Genomic DNA, 17920 nt, shown 5'->3' with positions numbered 1-17920 from the left:
ACATGCCTTCCCATGAGGAAGCAGAGGCTGGGATCTCTGAGGCGGGGCTCTCTTATCTCCGGGGTTGAGGTCACCGAGGTGGTGAAAAAGCTTCTCGCTGGCAGGGCGCTGGCGGTGGATGAGATTTGCTCAGAGTTCCTAAAGGCTCTGGATGGTGGTGCCCCTTTTTAAGAAGGGGGTGTTCCAACTACAGGGGCTTCACACTCCTCATCCTCCCTGGTAAGGTTTATTCAGGGGTGTTGCAGAGGAGGGCCCGTCGGGAAGTCGAATCACAGATTCAGGAGGAGCAGTGTGGTTTTCGTCCTGGCCGTGGAACAGTGGACCAGCTCTACACCCTCGGCAGGGTCCTTGAGAGTGCATGGGAGTTCGCCCGACCAGTCTAGTCTAAGTTTTGTGAACTTGGAGAAAGCGTTTGACCGTGTCCCTCGGGGAGTCCTGTGGGGAGTACTTCGGGAGTATGGGGTACCGAACCCCTTGATACGAGCTGTTCGGTCCCTGTACGACATGTGTCAGAGTCTGGTCCGCGTTGCCAGCAGTAAGCCGGATTTGTTTGTGGTGAGGCTGTCTTTTGTCACCGATTCTGTTCATAACGTTTATGGAGAGAATTTCTAGGCGCAGCCGAGGTGTAGAGGGGGTCCGGTTTGGTGGCCTCAGTATTGCATCTCTGCTTTTGCAGATGATGTGGATCTGTTGGCTTCATCAAGCCATGATCTCCAACTCTGGAGCGGTTCGTAGCCCAGTGTGAAGTGGTTTTGATGAAAATCAGCACCTCCAAATCTGAGACCGTGGTCCTCACTCGGAAAAGGGTGGTGTGCCCTCTCTAGGTCGAGGATGAGATCCTGCTCCAAATGGAGGAGTTCAAGTATCTTGGGGTCTTGTTCACGAGTGAGGGAAGAATGGAACGGGAGATCGACAGATGATCGGTGCAGCGTCTGCAGTGATGCAGACTTTGTATCGTCGGTTGTGGTGAAGAAGGAGCTAAGCTGAAAGGCCAAGCACTAAATTTACCGGTCAATCTACTTTCCTACCCTCACCTATGGTCACGAGCTGTGGGTCGTGACCATAGGTGAGGGTAAAATGGGATGGATGCATGGACAGCTGCGTCTTCAAACGCGGGTGGTTCCGGAACGAGAGGCACATTCGAGGTGCTATCTAAGTCATTTTTTGTTACGTTTTTGCTTCGTGTTTGTTGCGCTACAATAAACTAACTAACGTCTCTGCGTGTTACAATACTTTTACAATTATTAACCATGCCGGAAGGAAGTGCTTTGACCTAATTTGCCAAATGCAGACGTTGGTTGCGCATATACCAAATTCCCCACAGTATTTATACTTGGGATGGACGTATTGTATTGGGCTGATGCCGGCCTTATTTCAAGCTATCGAGTACTCGCAAAGGCTTTCTTTTTCCGTCCCGCATATCCTCACTCGGGTCAGGGGCATGCTGGAGCCTATCCCAGCTGTCTTCGGGCGAGAGGCGGGGTACATCCTGAACTGGTCGGCAGCCAATTGGATGGCATGTATAAACAAACAACCATTCTCACTCACATTCTTTAAGGCAAAAAAAAAAAAAATATGACATTGAGTAAGTCCTCCTCCTCAGTAGTTGGCGCAACACTGCAGGAGAATGACACATTGGCGAATCATCATGTATATCAGAAAGAAAGAAAGGTCTGTTCACGATGATCTGTCATTGTGTTTATTGGAATTTTATGTATCAAAAGTAATAGCAGTATCTGTACTTGGGATCGCTATTGGTGAGTATTTAAGACTGAATACTGAAAAAAAGTGGTATCAAACATCCTTAGTTTACGTACAAGCCCCCAAATTTGGATGTATCACTTTTGGCCGGCAAATGTAGTTTGTTTCAGTAGTTTTGAAAATACTGCTAGAAGTAACTGAATTGTCATAGTTTTCATTCAATTTCTTTTGTTTCTTTTTTTTTCATTTCTTTTGTTACTTTTCTAATTTGTCATGTGTTTTCCAGGCCCAATGACTGACACAAGTCAGAGCAGAGAATGAGTTGTTGTGTGAGAGAACTTGTTTTGCGGATGGGCTAGCTGTGCTTTTCTCATACTACAATTTTAATCTTAAGTATCAGCAAGGTGCAGCTTGCATGCTGGAATTCATCCAAAGTTAAGAACTATGATGACCATTAAAACTGAAATCATTACACTTCAGAAAGCTCCCCTGACTCACATAACATTAGCCTACCAAGAGAGATTCAGAATTTCAAGGAAATCCAAACCTATCTCTGCTGTTAACTTATGCTACCCAGCCTTAATTAACCTACCAGCAGCCTTGCGTGCTTTTGTGGTTAATGACTGACTAGCTGCTGTTGCCCCGAGGTCAGCGAAGACACAACACAGGCAAATTAGTCCGCCACAAATCACCAATCAGCTAGTTCACCCCCGGCTAATCATCTGCATAATAGAGACGCTGCTAATGGTGCTATTGCATTACTAACGGCAATGAGATTGTGTGTTCAGGGCCCTGGGGGTGAGGCAGCATGGCTACAGTACATTATGAGTCACGTTTATCAGATGCAGGTGTAATTATAGTCTAATCAATGTAATGTAGACAGACTGGAATGGAGAAAATCATTGGGCAGAACTATCTGAAAAAAGATGCAAAGACCAGTGAAACCAGAGAAATACAAGAGTACTCATTGGTATTAGACAGTTCATAATGAGGACCTGTTCTATACAGCATACATGTACATAATTTAGCAGAAACCATACTATGTGACAGCGCTGAGGGATAACTGAGTGGTGAAGGGTCATCCTGTAATCTTGTTGACTAGTGTACGGTTACATAACCTGCTGCTGTTGAGAGGCACATATAATATGCATACTGATGATGTCTGACTTTCGGCAACATGATTGTCAAGGGCATAGCAGGTAAACTGAAGAGGAGGGAGTGAAAAGGAGGAGTTTATTTACATGGAGACCCTTATGTGATACATTTTTACAGCGTACAACATTTAACACATGGGCCAATGAAGGTGTCTATGCCCTTTGGGTGGAATCAAAGCTGTTCTCCTTAAACAGGTTGCACAGGGTGTTTTGTTGAATGCAAAACGGTTTCCTTCCCGGGACAGCAACACTGACCAAGCCAAACATTTACAGTAAACAAAGTGTGTGTGGACGCAGTGAGGAAGGATGACAGATAGAGAGAAAGCAACAACGAGGAAGACAAACGATTGAATATGAGCGAAAGGATGCAGAGACGGAATGACCGGATAGACAGAGTGTGAGAGAGGGAGAGGGGTCCTCCCTCTGTTAGCTGATTGATGATGATGAGAATGGCAATGAGGAAGAACAGCAAAGTGGGATGGAAAGAAGCATACCATACAAAGAAAATAGAGTGGGGGGGGGGGCAAGTGTGCCACGACTGCATACTTAATTCTGTCTGCCATAAAAATAATGGCGTCTTTCCCTCACATCGATTGACAGTGCTAAATAGACAAACAAACAAAAAATCCAGCATAATGAGGCACAAATTAAGGACAGCGTGAAATGGATACAGATCTGCTTTCCAACATGTTTCTCGGTTGTTGTTATAGCGTTATCTACCCTTCTTGCTTGGTGTTTTCCATTACTATAACGTGACAATAACACTTTTTTTTTCTTAGCGCTTCACCATCCATTTCCCGACCTTCCCTTATGCCACTTTTCCATTTCAGACTCTCTCTTAAACCTGTTTTTCGTCTATGCGTTCTTGCTGTTGTATCCGTGTGTCTCATCTATGTTTCTTTCTTCAACCAGAGAGGGGTGGCCACCTGGTCCATTAATCAGCGTGGACAACAGGGCACACACAGTGTTGCCCTTCCGCACAGCTTGCATTAAGCAAGCCCTATAAATACTTGTGGAGGAAAGGCACAAAATGGAATCTGGTAATTCAAACTAATTCATTCTTCTCTGGGTATATCATAATAATATAATATTTGATGTTTCTTTTTCATGCAGGTTACATTTAACTATACACTACTTTAGTTACTGCACCTTGTGGAGCTAGCTGATTTAAATAATTACAGGACAATAAAACACTGAGATAAGAGGGGATGATAAAGGGAACCTAAAACCAAAGGTGCAGAAAGTCTGTGCTCTGATGGGTGTTAACACAGAAGGAGTGCCAAACAGATTTGGGAATAGATTTGGAGGTGGGCTTTTCTTTTTTTCAATTGAATACAGACAGTATGTCATTTTTCGAGGGTGGAGTTATATATGGATTAAAAAGATACACATACGCACATGTGGTCTTGCTAGCTTAGCGTTCACTCATTTTTTATCATAGGACCAAAGGTTGGCCAGGCTCAACAAGTTGAATAGGCCCAAGTTGGGATGAGTGCGTTCATTTCTAAGGTGAAAATATTCACATCAACACTCACATTGCACATTGAGCTGGACCTGTGCCTCTCGCCGTTTGATGTTGAGTCCATTATAAGGAGCAGTCTGGCAGCGGTAACCCCCCATCATGTCCCGGCTTACGTTCCTCAACCTCAAGCGGCCATCGGACGTCTCCACCACGGCCTTCCCAGACGGCATCAGCAGGTCCTTTTCTGTGCGCGACCAGAGGATTGGTGGACGTGGTTTGCCATCCATCACTAAGCAGACCAGCTCAGCTGTCCCGCCTTCTCGGGCACTAACCACCTGACCTTCTGGGGGGACCGTCAGTATTGGTGGAGATACTAGAAATGGGGAACGATACAAAAGATGGACGATACATTAATAGGCACAACATATCATGGTGACTTAGGATTTAATATGCAAGGTGGGTACAATGGTTAGGATATGTGAGAGGGTAAAAGGTGAACGTTGATATAAAAATCACAGATGGTGTCTGTTAAACTTGACAACAGAGGCAGATGGCGAATAAAGAGGTATGAAAGAAACCAAAGTTAACAAGGCAAATTTTATTGAACAATCACAACGTTTTAATGCAACAAGGGAACCGTGAAAAGCAATGGCCGCTCAGTGTGGCGTGCTAACATTGTGGCTAATTACACAAGGAGTAAAGTAAAGTAGATACTTGTTGGCATTAAGTACAGTAAAATTGGGACAGAAAAAGGGTCAATAGGAAAGCGCAAGTGTTGTTCATGGCATAGATATGGCGATAGATAGATAGCGTAATTCCTCAAATATTTCCTCAATTAATCACCAGGTGAGTTGTCCACTTGAAATAGATAAGTGCTTCTCCCCCAATAGACATCCCCTGTCATGTTTTCTCAACTAGTGACCTTCATTCCCATATTTTAGATGCCTGATCTTAACTGATCGCCAGGTGAGTTTCCCACAAAAAAATAAATGCCTCTCTCCCAATTGATGCTGTCTGGTGGCAACTGTAAATAATTCAATTGTTGGAATTTTTAATTTCTGATCTAATATCTATCTACTAAAAATGGCTATGATGTAACTATACAAGCAAACAAACGGATGTGAGCTATGGATAGCCACATAGATAGATAGATAGAGAGAGAGAGAGAGAGAGTGAGAGAGAGAGAGAGAGAGAGAGCGAGAGAGAGAGAGAGAGAGTGAGAGAGAGAGAGAGAGAGAGAGAGAGGCAGGTAGGCAGGCAGGCAGACAGACAGACAGACAGATAGACAGATAGATAGATAGATAGTGGGATAGATAGATAGATAGATCGATAGATAGATAGATAGATAGACAGACAGACAGACAGACAGACAGACAGACAGACAGTCAGACAGTCCAGGAAGCTAAGACCTGTCTGACTTTGTACAAATAAAAGCCTCACCCCTAATAAACACCTAGGTCCTATAGACCAGTGATTTCCAACCTTTATTGAGCCAAGGCAAATATATTTTACAATTGAAAAATCTTACGGTACACCAACAAACAAAAATGTCACAAAAAGTGGATACATTAATTACTGTATGTACTTCCTGACATCTAATAGAAGAGCATTTATTTGTTCTGTCTGTCACATTGCCTCACTGGCATAATTAGATGAATAAAGATAAATTATTTCTGGTAAATAAATAATTTTTTGAGCAATTAAGTAAAACTTTTAACTGAGAGATACTTTGTAAGTCATGTAAATATGTGAAACGGATATGTGAAATAAGACAAAGACGAAAAAGAAGATCTCACCACTGTTCTGGGAGATGTTGACATCTACTCGGAGCTCTGGCACGCTGCTGCCGGGGAAATTTGCCACGCAGCTGTAGGTTGCCAAGTCTCGGAATTTCATGTCCACGATCTCCAAGCTGCTCGTGCCCGGCGCCATATCGGGGTCACTGCGCAGCAAGATTATGCTGTCGGAGTTGAAAACCAGCGCGCCGTTCTTGTACCAGGTGTAGTTGACTTTGTCCTGAGGGTTGGCATCAACGTGACACGACAACTTGAGGTCTCGACCCATTTGGATGGTCTCGCTGTCCTTGTTGGAGTCCGGAGTAATTTGGAAGGTCAGGTTGCTCATTGCTGGGTCAACAAGAGAGAAGGGCTGGTTAACTGGAAGCAGGTTAAGTTTCAAAACATCCAACCATCCATCCATTTTCTGTACCACTTATCCTCACTAGGGTCACGGGCGTGTTGGAGCCTATCCCAGCTATCTTTAGGTGAGAGGCGGAGTACACCCTGAACTGGTCGCCAGCCAATTGCAGGGCACATACAAATAAACAACCTCTCACACTCACATTGACACCTACGGGCAATTTAGAGTCATTGTTTTTGGGATGTGGGAGGAAACCGGAGTACCCGGAGAAAACCCACACAGGCAAGAGGAGAACATACAAGCGAGGCCAGATTCAAACCAGGGTCCTCAGAACTGTGAGGCAAATGTGCTAACCAGTCCCCCACCCTGCCGCCCATTTCAAAACATGATGTGTAAAATATTTAAAATGTCACATTTACACAGAATAAAGAGAATTTGAACAGATAAAATTGCTGAGACTTTAGTGCAATGTAAAAGTATGTGTCGCATCACTTATCAAACAAGCTTAGAGTTTAAGTGTTTGCTTATTTATTTAAAAAATACTTAGGTGGGTTAACAATTTAAAAATCATTCTGCAATGGTAAAAATAAAAAAATAATAAATAAACTGAAGTAACTGGAGGCAATGACAAATAGGTATAATTTAATTGGAATATTATTGCAATTAGAAAAATATATTCAATAATGACAAAAGTCAAATAAAACAGAGAATAGAGTATAAAAAATGTAAGTCAACCACACTAAAAAGAATAATGAAAAAAGCAGTAAATATGTATTGTATTACTGTTTTAAAAAGTACATTAAAAAAACATAGCTTTGTGTGTCAGTGATTTAAAAATACATTTCGCAATATTTAAACAACATTAATACAATAAAGTAATGAGTTCCATTGATTCATCATGACTTAATTTTAAAAATAAATACCCAAGTATCAGTTACAATTTTAAGAATGGAAGTAATAGGGTTTAGAGGCAAAAGAAGAATGTGGGGCAAATGGTTCTAGGCATACGGATGATGCAAAATGACTCAAAGCGATAAAAAGAGAGGGAAAAGGTTTATTATAGAAAAAGAGACAGGGGAAGAAAGAAAATGTGTGACATAAAAGGAGCCATGTAGAGAACTGAAGAGGAAGCCATTACGAGAGAGGAACAAAATCAAGGACAAAGAGTAACTCTCACAGTGTCGCAATTAATTTTCACTTTCAAAAGCTTTTCCCAAAAGATTTCAGCGCTGAATACAAAACAGTTGTGTGTTTCCCTCCTTAAAGGGATGGAAAGGCAGTGAACAGTTTAGACGAGTTTAATTTCAAGATCTGCTCAGAAATGCCGGGTGGAGTCACGCATGAGGCACTGACCATATGTTTAACATGCACTGCAGTCAGGAGACAATGTTGCGAGTCTAATGTGCATGAATGCTCAATATGTGTGTGTAGAGGTTCACACTTTACTTACTACTGCTTGTGCATTCACACTCACGCACACTCACGCTGAATGTGTATGTGTCTCATTTGCTGCCTTGTCACCTGTGTTAGTGCGATGATGCGTTTAGGCCCATTAGGTTTACAGGAGAAACCCATCCAGCATACATTGTCTACGGTGTTAGCTAACAGGCGAGACTTTGCTAATTGCTTCCACTCCGTTCCAACTAATTGGAGTGAATAAAGATGATAAAAGGGACTAAAAATAGCTGCAGGGAAGAAGCAATGTAAGGCTTCTGTATCAGCGGTGTGTGTGGATTGAACAAAAGAGGAATATTTAACCCTGCAATTCTGACATGATTCTCATCAGTTCTCCATAATGACGGATAAACTGATTCCATGAAAGATACACATTAAAATGTGCATGCGTGTTGCACTGTAATTTGTTACAGTGATTCAAAAAGGGAGGTCTCATTTTTTAAATAATCTACCATAAAGAAATAAAAAATTATGGACATTAACTTGAACAGGAACAAAAATACAGTATGTTTAAACTAACATTCATCTGCTCCAGGATTCTCATTAATTTATTTTTTTTTTTTGCTTTTTTAACATAAGATAAATGCTTCACAATTCTCTTGATGGTACAGTCATTAGAATATAAGACAATTTCATCCCTGCTATTGCAGTAGTGTAACCTACTGTACTTTAACAGTTGAGAAGTGATCACAGTGTGGTACGAGAACCATAAGGGGTATGTGGGCTCCCTCTAGTGGTATGCAAAGCAATCACTGAATATTTTTGTTTTGTACATTTAAAACAAGTTCAGTTTAAGTACAGTTCAGTAGTATTTAACTTTTTAGTACAATACATTTGCATTAAATCTATCACTGTTTGGTTGTACAAATTTATTGCAGTACAATTGAGGCCGATGACTGTGGTGTTATCTGCAAACTTCAGGAATTTGACTGATAGGTGTGTTGAGGTGCAGTCATCGTGTAGAGAGACGAGGAGCGGAGAAAGGGCACATCCCTGCTGTTTCTTGACCTTCGGAAAGCTGTCTATCCACTGGCAGATGGCAGACGAAAGGTTCACAATGAGGAGTTTGGAGGAGAGTCTAGGAATTATGGTCTTGAACGCAGAGCTGAAGCTCACGAACAGGAGCCGTGCGTAGGTCCCTGCGCCGTCAAGGTGTTTCAGGATGAAGTGCATCCTCATGTTGACTGTGTCAACCACTAACCTGTTTGCCCGGTCAGCAAACTGCAGGTGGTCCAGCAAGGCTCCTGTGACGCTCTTTAGGTGGTCCAGCACGCGCCGTTCAAAGGACTTCATGACCACAGATGTCAGAGCGACAGGCCTATAGTCATTCAGTCCTGAAATTGCAGATTTCTTGGAGACTGGGATAGTGGTGGTTGGGGTTGAAGTAGGATGGGACTTCACACAGTTCCAAAGATCTATCAGAAATCTTAGTGAAAACTGATCAGCACAGACTTTCAGGCAGGAGGAGGACTTGAAGTCCAGGCCTAACGCCTTCTTGATGTTTTGTTGTCTGTCCACTTCCCGTCCTGTTCGTGAATGGTCAAGGCTGAAGGGAAAGTCAGAGGTGTGATGGAGGTCGTTGGTGGTTGGGCTGGGTGGGTGTGGGGTGTCAAATCTGCAGAAAAATGTATTTAGGTCATCAGTCAGTCCTTTATTGTCCTCCGCTTGGGGGATGGTCTCCTGTACTTTGTTATTGATTGTAATCCTTTCCACTGACGCAACGTTGTTCACAGCGAACTGTTTTTCTGAGTAGTATCTCTTGGTTATGTTAATTTATTTTGTGAGCTGGTTTCTCGCCTGACCGTACAGGTCCCTGTCCCCGCTCCTGTACTCATCCTCCTTGACCTGGCGGAGTTGGCGAAGTTTGGCAGTGAACTGTGGCTTGTGTGTCGGTACACACACAGCTTCACCAAAGTAGATATAAAATGTCACAGTGTGTGTATATAATTCCAAGCTTCCACTTGAAATTTCAAAAACACTCCAGTCTGTGCAGTTCAAACATTTTTGTATTTCCTGATTTGCTCCATTGGTCCACTTCTTTGTTGTTTTCACCACAGGCGTCACACATTTAAGCTTGTGATTGTGTGCTGGTATCAAGTGGATTAAAAAAGTGATCAGATGAATCCAAAGCTGCATCGGCAATAGTGATTTGAGTCTCTCAGCGTGATATAGCAGTGGTCTAAAGTGTTGTTTTCCCGGGTGAGACAGTTGTGCTGCTTATCTTTAGGAAGTTTGTGCTTAAGTTTTGCTATTTTAGTCTCCAATAATGGTAAGGGGCAAATCTGGGTACTTTTGTACTAATTCGGTTACCTGGTCAGCCAACAGTTGCAGCGTGCCGTTTGTGTTAGCATGAGGTAGAATGTAAAAACCGCTCAGAATGGAGGAAAACGCACGTGGTGAATTGTACGGCTTACAGTTCAAAAACAGACCAAGTCCAGGATGCAGTGCTGGTTGAGCTCCGTGACATCTGTACAGCAACCTTCGTACAGAAACATATTCTACTTTTTTTAGTTTTCCCCAAGAGCTCCATGACGCAATCCACTCAGTGGAATTGGAAGCCAGGCAGTTGAATAGCGCCGTCAGGGATGCGTTCATTGAGCCAAGTTTCAGTACAGCAGAGAACGCCAGAACGTGCAAAGTCTTTGTTGGTCCTTATGAGGAGAATAAGCTTGTACATCGGTAGAGAGTGTGCATTTGCAAGACTAATTGAAGTTAAAAAAAGCCGAACTTGTTAAAATTTAGTTTTCTTTATGGTAGGTGTCTTTGGACAAAAATTAAATACATGTATATCATGTATTTATGCTATAAATATCATAGGATACAGTACATATGAACATGAATGAAGCCTAAACACCATCTGTTGTCATCTTTGGTGGCTCTGTGGGGACATCTTGTGTTTCAAAAAAATGACAAAGTAGACGTTTAAAGTTCCTACGGGTGCTTTGAACATGCCCTTCCCCATTCACCCAAGTGAGGAGAAAGTGCTTTTCCGTGTTGACAAATGTGGAAGTAGGTTGTGCATACACCGGATTCAGCAGAGCACTTACTTCAAATGAGGTAAATATACAGTATATGAATGGAAACAAATGGACTCATAATACTTACTTCTGACAACGACGTTTATGTTCTTACGGGCGGGGTTGCCCACATTGTTGACAGCCGTGCAGTTGTAGAAGCCCGCGTCTGTTGGTGTGACGGCCCTCAGTGTGAGCTGGGAACCCCGAACCTTGGCGTTGAGGGGAAGGGGTCCCGGGTAACGTGACCAAATCACAGTAGGTGGCGGGAAACCTGCAGTTACATCGCATGTGATGACCACATCTTGCCCGGGATCCGCCACAACTGTGTCGTTGACGGACAGCCGAACCATCGGGGGAGCTGGGGAGAGACGCAATGATAGATATAATAAAGGTAATACTTGAATATATAAAAAGGTATTTCTCACAGGGATTGCATTGTGGTTGCAGCATTGGAATTGATTGATCTCAATATCACTGAAACCTTAGGTAAAATTTCTGCCGTTAGGCATTTTGTGCAACTCCAAGTCTATCTCTTAAAAACCTCAGATCAACAATCATTAAATGACTATGTTGTGTGTTTTGGCTTTTTCTTCTTTTAAAGGATTATTCCAAAGGAAGGAAAAGTGTTCAAATGTAGAAGATTACAATCACTCAACATAACCAGTTGCTCCTCTATTTGTGTCTGACAACAGCACATGCTTCATATCGCTTTCAGAATTGCTCACATTCCGTTTTATGTCACAATCACGGAGTCAGTGGCTCGGCCAAAGTTGGTGTCGACCACACACGAGGATTTGTGATCATAAATGTTTAACAGGTTTAACCAGGGCCAGCCCTCGCCAATGTGGCGACCTTGGCGAGATTATGTACGGTAAAAAGTCAAATACCAATAGTTTTTAACATTGCCTTCAATTTATAAGATAACATGCCACACAATTTAAAATATAAAACAGAACATTTTATTACGCTATCGTTACTGCCCCCAAAAAAAAAATATTGCGAGTAATGGCTGTTACAACAGCTAATGGGACAAACCACAAGTTGTAACAACTTGACCTGTCATTCTCCCATTGACCCTTTTTTTCTTCTTCCCTGTATTCTGGACAGTTATGGTCGTTTTGACGTTTGCAGAGTTCTCTGGGGTGACGTCAATAAATTTGCCCCTACCCCAACAGAGAGCGAGCAGTATACCAATCAGCCAGAGGAGGGAGTATTTGCTGTTATCATTTGTAATCATGTTATTGGGGCATTTCTTGACATTTGAATCTATGTTGTCTATGTTTTTCCATGTTAAAAGTTAGTTGTCAAGTTATTGCAAATAACTGCCGCTTCCCCACTTGGAAGAGATTGATTCAGCGATGGAAGATTTCATCTGGATTTTACTCGCTGAGACCAAGAAACATTTCATTTCCTCTAGCAATGAGGTGCTTGTAATTGCATTTGCATCTACATTTTTATTATATTTAGGATTTTGAGAAATATGTACTATGCATAGTACTTCGAGAATCCCTGAGTAGTTTGAAATTTCGGCCAGACGCATTTTTAGGTCTCAAAAAAGAGGACATGTCCGGCTAAAATAAGACGTCTGGTCACCGACATCAGCGTGTTAAGCTAATGCTTACTTTATTTCAAGCTAGTTAGCTGAAACACACAAAACGATATTTAAAAAATATGTTGACATAACATTACCTTTATATTTTGACTTCTTTTCCTCCTCTGCTTTTCTTCTTTTGCGTAAATGTGCACCCAAGGGCTTAGCTGTCCATTTCATGATGGAAAATTTGTAAATAAGATCACCTGTCCTGTTCTGACTGATCGCTCGTTCACTGACGAGCGATGCGCACCCACGTCATGTGACGTGATTTGCCAAGTCACTTGGTATTTTCAAGACAGAAACGTAAAGGGGGCATCAGTGGGCCTCACAAATTATTTTATGATTTTATTTTAATATTTTTCCCAAGGAGGAGGACGCTGGCAGTGCACCCCTCCAGCAGATGGCGGCCTCGGTGATCGCTTATGTCGCCTACGGTCAGGGCCGGCCCTGGGTTTAACGTTAGCAGTTGTCGTCCTCCACAGTTTTTGGAGCAGAATGCAGAGGGAAAATCAGTCTTGACTCATGCCACACCACAGAATAATCAGTCGGAGACATCCGACAATCTGGCCTTTACTAACTTTTATCAGAAGGCAGAAAAAAAATTATAATTCTGACCAATCACTGGTATGTGTTTATCCCACAGTTCGATTGTATATTCGAGGAGGTGCATAATGTAATATTTGAATTTCAGGTTTTTATCAGAGTGACAGAATTTTTTCTACTCAACCAATCATTTTCAACAGACTGCAATCAGCTAAATTTAAATTTTAAATGAAATTGGTGCATATTACACAAAAGCCCAAAAATAACTTTTACAGTTGCATGTTTTCACTAAAAGCAAAAACACATGGCTATACACACAGAGGCTCTGACTTACTGTAGTACATGACAAGTGCGCAAGTGAACACACACAAGCACAGACACTAATGGTGATATCACTTTAGCTATGTTTCTTAACGATAGTTCACAAACTGACAGACACGTAACACATTCACTGCCATTGACGGCTTTAGAAGTCAAATATGGTGGAACTGCAAATAAATACTGTAGCTTCCTCTGCATCACATCAAAAACACTGAATGTAAACCACTGTAGGTCAAAGAGAGTTTGGTTTTGATACTTGTTCGGAGTACAGTAGTTACACTGAAGTATAATACAGGAAGTCCTCGAGTTACGACGTACTAGACCTACGACGTTGCGACTTTACGACGCCCATGCCTCGTCCGCCAGCACCATAGTGTTTCTGCTTAGCTAGTGCATAGTGCTTGTCTGTGTTTGTGCGCCGGGGGTATCTTTGCCTTTTTTGCCCTCCTTTTTTCACACGCTCAGAAGTAATGGTAAGTGCAGCATCTTATTTTTTTATTTGAATGTATTTTAGTTTCTTTATACCAAGTGTTAACCTTTCCTGCTATGGTCACCTGACCGTGGTCGGGAGACGCAGGGGTTGACTCCCTTCTCTCGTTTGCACAGCTGAGCTGGGTGGCGGCAACAATAAAGGCACGAAGCACCGATTTGCTGCTATAATGGCTTTATTAACTCCTCTGCACATTCAACGTCAACGGGTCCTCCGCTAATCGCTACTCTTCCCCGGTCGCCGTCACTACACATGCCACTGTGCGCACTCCTTCCTCCTTCACAGTCCCGTCTCACTCACACATCGACGCACACGCCCACACACACTGAGCTTGCTGTCACAATCACGTGGGACAATACCCGTAACAGAAGTATTTCGACGTAAATTTCGACTTTAACGGTGAAATCCGACTTACGCGGAAATTCGGGTTACATCGCCAGAGTAGGAACGGAACTCGTTCGTAAATTGAGGACTTCCTGTATTTGGGGATCCTTGTACTCAAACTGTACTGTATTTTCCTTGCGACTGTTGCCATGACAGAGAATGATTTAGTTTAGTTTAGTTTATTGTAGTCAACACTTTTAATTAGTTTTTGTTTGTACTATGCTTGTTTTTCTTAAAGTTTGATTGAAATTATGTTTGTTGTGAAGTTTAAGTTAGTTTTTTGTTTATTAAATATGATTTAAAAGACATCATTGACACCTTTGTTGAACAACATTCATGGCACATAGAGTACAATAATAAAAAGTTGGAGAATGTGCAATGGGATATAATGTCATCATTTACGATCATGCATTTTATGCACAAAGGTTTTTTTGAACCAGTATCCAGTGTTGTTTGATGCATGGGAATGACAAGTCTTCCCTGCTTACAGTATGACGCAAAGAAGACTGGAGAGGAGGGGAAAACAATTATTTGCAGCTTGCAAGCTCCGACCTTAAAATGTCCCAGTCAAAAGTAAACAAAAAACATGGCTGACAGCCCACGATAAGCTAGAATTTGTTTTGTTTGTGATTCGATAATTTGACTTTCAGCAGCAGTCCGGACAACAAACAAAATCTCTTTGGCAGGTGAACATTTTACTGAATAACTAATTTACTATCTATACAAATGTATACACACTAATGTCCATAAAAAAACACTTAACTCAAAATCTCTGATATAATACTAATAGATTCTATTGTACTTTTTCTTTTCTAAGGTCAAAAATGTCTAAATTCCCTGTTTTTTAGAATTAGGCATATATTGTAGATGCAGTACCACCCCAGCATGCCTGGTGTACTCATCAACATTGTCTACACGTACATTCACGGCGTATTAGGATGATTTCTTTTAAAGGAGGACACATCTTTGTTGATAAAAGCTAAAACATACTCACGCATATGCACACCCACACACACAAACACACACACAGGGTTTTACAGCTTTCGACCAAATTTGAGCAGTAACAGCTCACCAGTACATCCAAAGGTCAGGAGAGTTTATTCAGCCCCTCATCGATTAGTGCAACTCCTCCACTATACCTCCCCTGTAATGCGTCGGTTGAACAAGTGTGCAATAAATACAACCCCAATTCCAATGAAGTTGGGACCTTGTGTTAAACATAAATAAAAACAGAATACAATAAATTTCAAATCATGTTCGACCTATATTTAATTGAATACACTACGAAGACAAGATATTTAATGTTCAAACTGATAAACTTTATTGTTTTTAGCAAATAATCATTAACTTAGAATTTTATGGCTGCAACACATTCCAAAAAAGCTGGGACAGGGCCATGTTTACCACAGTGTTACATCACCTTTTCATTTAACAAAATTCAATAAACGTTTGGGAACTGAGGAGACTATATAATGGGCTTCATAATGGGAGACAGGTCTGGACTGCAGGCAGGCCAGTCTAGTACCCGCACTTTTTTACTACGAAGCCACGCTGTTGTAACACGTGCAGAATGTGGTTTGGCATAGTCTTGCTGAAATAAGCAGGGGTGTCCATGAAAAAGACTTTGCTTGGATGGCAGCATATGTTTCTCCAAAACCTGTATGTACCTTTCAGCATTAATGGTGCCTTCACAGATGTGTAAGTTACCCATGCCAACGTCTGCCTCATAGTTCTGAGGACCGGGTTTCAATCCCCGGCACCGCCTGTGTGGAGTTTGCATGTTCTCCCCGTGCCTGCGTGGGTTTCTCCGGGCAGTCCGGTTTCCTCCCACATCCCAAAAACATGCATGGTAGGTTAAATGACAACTGTACATTGCCCGTAGGTGTGAACTCTAAATCAGTCTGGCATGCATTCCAATCGCTGACTAATTACAAGCGACGATCCCCCCAAGCAGAGAACAATAGCACACTAGCCAACAATACCTTCTAATGCAGATTTGAAAAGGACACTTTCACACCCACCCAGCCAGCCACATCACCGACCACAATCACACCTCTGACTTCTGCGTTAACCATCCACGAACAGGATGTGAGACGCATCTTCAAACAACAAAAGATTAACAAAGCGGCAGGCCCAGACCATGTGTCCCCATCCTGCCTCAAAGTCTGCGCGGACCAGCAAAAAAAATTTACCGGCATTACCAGATAACTAGCAACCCTTTACAGCTCAGTGACTGTTTTTTTTTTTGTCAATGTCTTTATGTCTCAAAAGTGTTCTCTGTCAATTGACTGTCTGTTGTCGTACTAGAGCGTCTCCAACTACCGGAGACAAATTCCTTGTGTGTTTTTGGACATACTTGGCAAATAAAGATGATTCTGATTCTGATTCTGATGTGCCCTGCAATTGGCTGGCAACCAGTTCAGGGTGTACCTCGCCTCCTGCCCGATGATAGCTGGGATAGCCTCCAGCACGCCCGCGACCCGAGGGAGGAGAAGCGGCTCAGAAAATGGATGGATGGATGGTTTTCTGTCGTGTTCCTGAGCCCATGTGGTGATATCCTTTACACATGTTGGTTTTTGATGCAGTGCCGCCTGAGGGATCGAAGGTCATGGGCATTCAATGTTGATTTTTGGCCTTGCCGCTTACATGCAGTTATTTCTCCAGTTTCTCTGAACCTTTTGATTACATTATGGACCGTAGATGATGAAATCCCTAAATTCCTTGCAATTGTTCGGTCTGGTCACCCCCAACCCACCCCTAACCCCCTTCAGTGCTCTGCCAGTCCTCCAGTTTTAATGCATCATACCCCTGGTTGGGTCACGTGCTGGCTGACTCGCCCCCCCCCCCCCCCCCCCCCCCCCCCCCCCCCCCCCCTTGCGGCCCCTTGCACCCTTCCTCGATGTGCCGGCTCAGCAACTCCATACACCAGTTGACTAATATGCATGTGTGATATGGTGTTCATTCACTAATACGTTTGATAGGCACACTATAGGCTTTAATGACTTCACAAACAACAACACAGGTTATTCTCAAATATCAACTCACAGGTTCCTCCAGGTGTTTAGACACTAAAAAAAGAATCCCACCACACCACTCATCAGTAGCACTGCCTTGCTCATTTTCCCACATCATGTCCTGCCCTTTTCTGTCCTCTCTTATCTTGTTCTCTTGGTTAGTTATTGCATCTCCACACTGGGTGTGTCCCCCCCATCTACAAATGACTGTTGTAATGTTACTCGTGTTCAAATATCTAGACTGCCTCACTATTGTTCTGCTGTGGTTCTCACCCCTTGTCCACTCTATCCCTCTGTCTGTCCCCTAAAACCCTTTTCTGTCCGGCTGCATTTTCAATAAACATCAGAATAGTAAAAAATGTTAAAATAAGGAGAGGGAATATTTCAAACTCCCCTGTTGCACAGCAAAACAGTTCCAGCACAAAGGCATACAGATCCACCATTCTGCAAGGCCCTACAGCTGAACAGGCAGGTTTAAAAAAAATAAATAAACAATTAACACCGACTGGCAATATATAGTAATTCTAAAGTACTAAAAATCATCTGGTAGGACATTGTTTGGCATTAATGCAATTCAGTGAAGGAATTGTTAAGCACTGGAACAAATGTTCTTCTCTCTTGTAGTACAATTTTATCCCTCAAGAGG

The 17920-nt window shown here is 42.4% G+C and overlaps 1 protein-coding gene across 2 annotated transcripts in view; it reads right to left on the bottom strand.

Moving 5' to 3' along the window:
* Positions 1–17920, bottom strand: part of LOC133397153 (MAM domain-containing glycosylphosphatidylinositol anchor protein 1) — a 264188-nt gene that overhangs the window by 73591 nt on the left and 172677 nt on the right. For both annotated transcript variants that reach the window (XM_061667731.1, XM_061667740.1), the window contains exons 7-9: positions 11017–11286; positions 6114–6443; positions 4391–4690 (exon numbers count right to left, since the gene is read on the bottom strand). In XM_061667731.1, the coding sequence (XP_061523715.1) occupies positions 4391–4690; positions 6114–6443; positions 11017–11286 (900 nt within the window). The remainder of the gene's footprint in view (positions 1–4390; positions 4691–6113; positions 6444–11016; positions 11287–17920) is intronic.

The sequence above is a fragment of the Phycodurus eques genome, chromosome 2 (genome assembly GCF_024500275.1).
Source record: "Phycodurus eques isolate BA_2022a chromosome 2, UOR_Pequ_1.1, whole genome shotgun sequence".
Lineage (NCBI taxonomy): Eukaryota > Metazoa > Chordata > Actinopteri > Syngnathiformes > Syngnathidae > Phycodurus > Phycodurus eques.
Note: the sequence above shows the minus strand (reverse complement) of the source record. Positions and strands in the feature narration are given on the sequence as shown.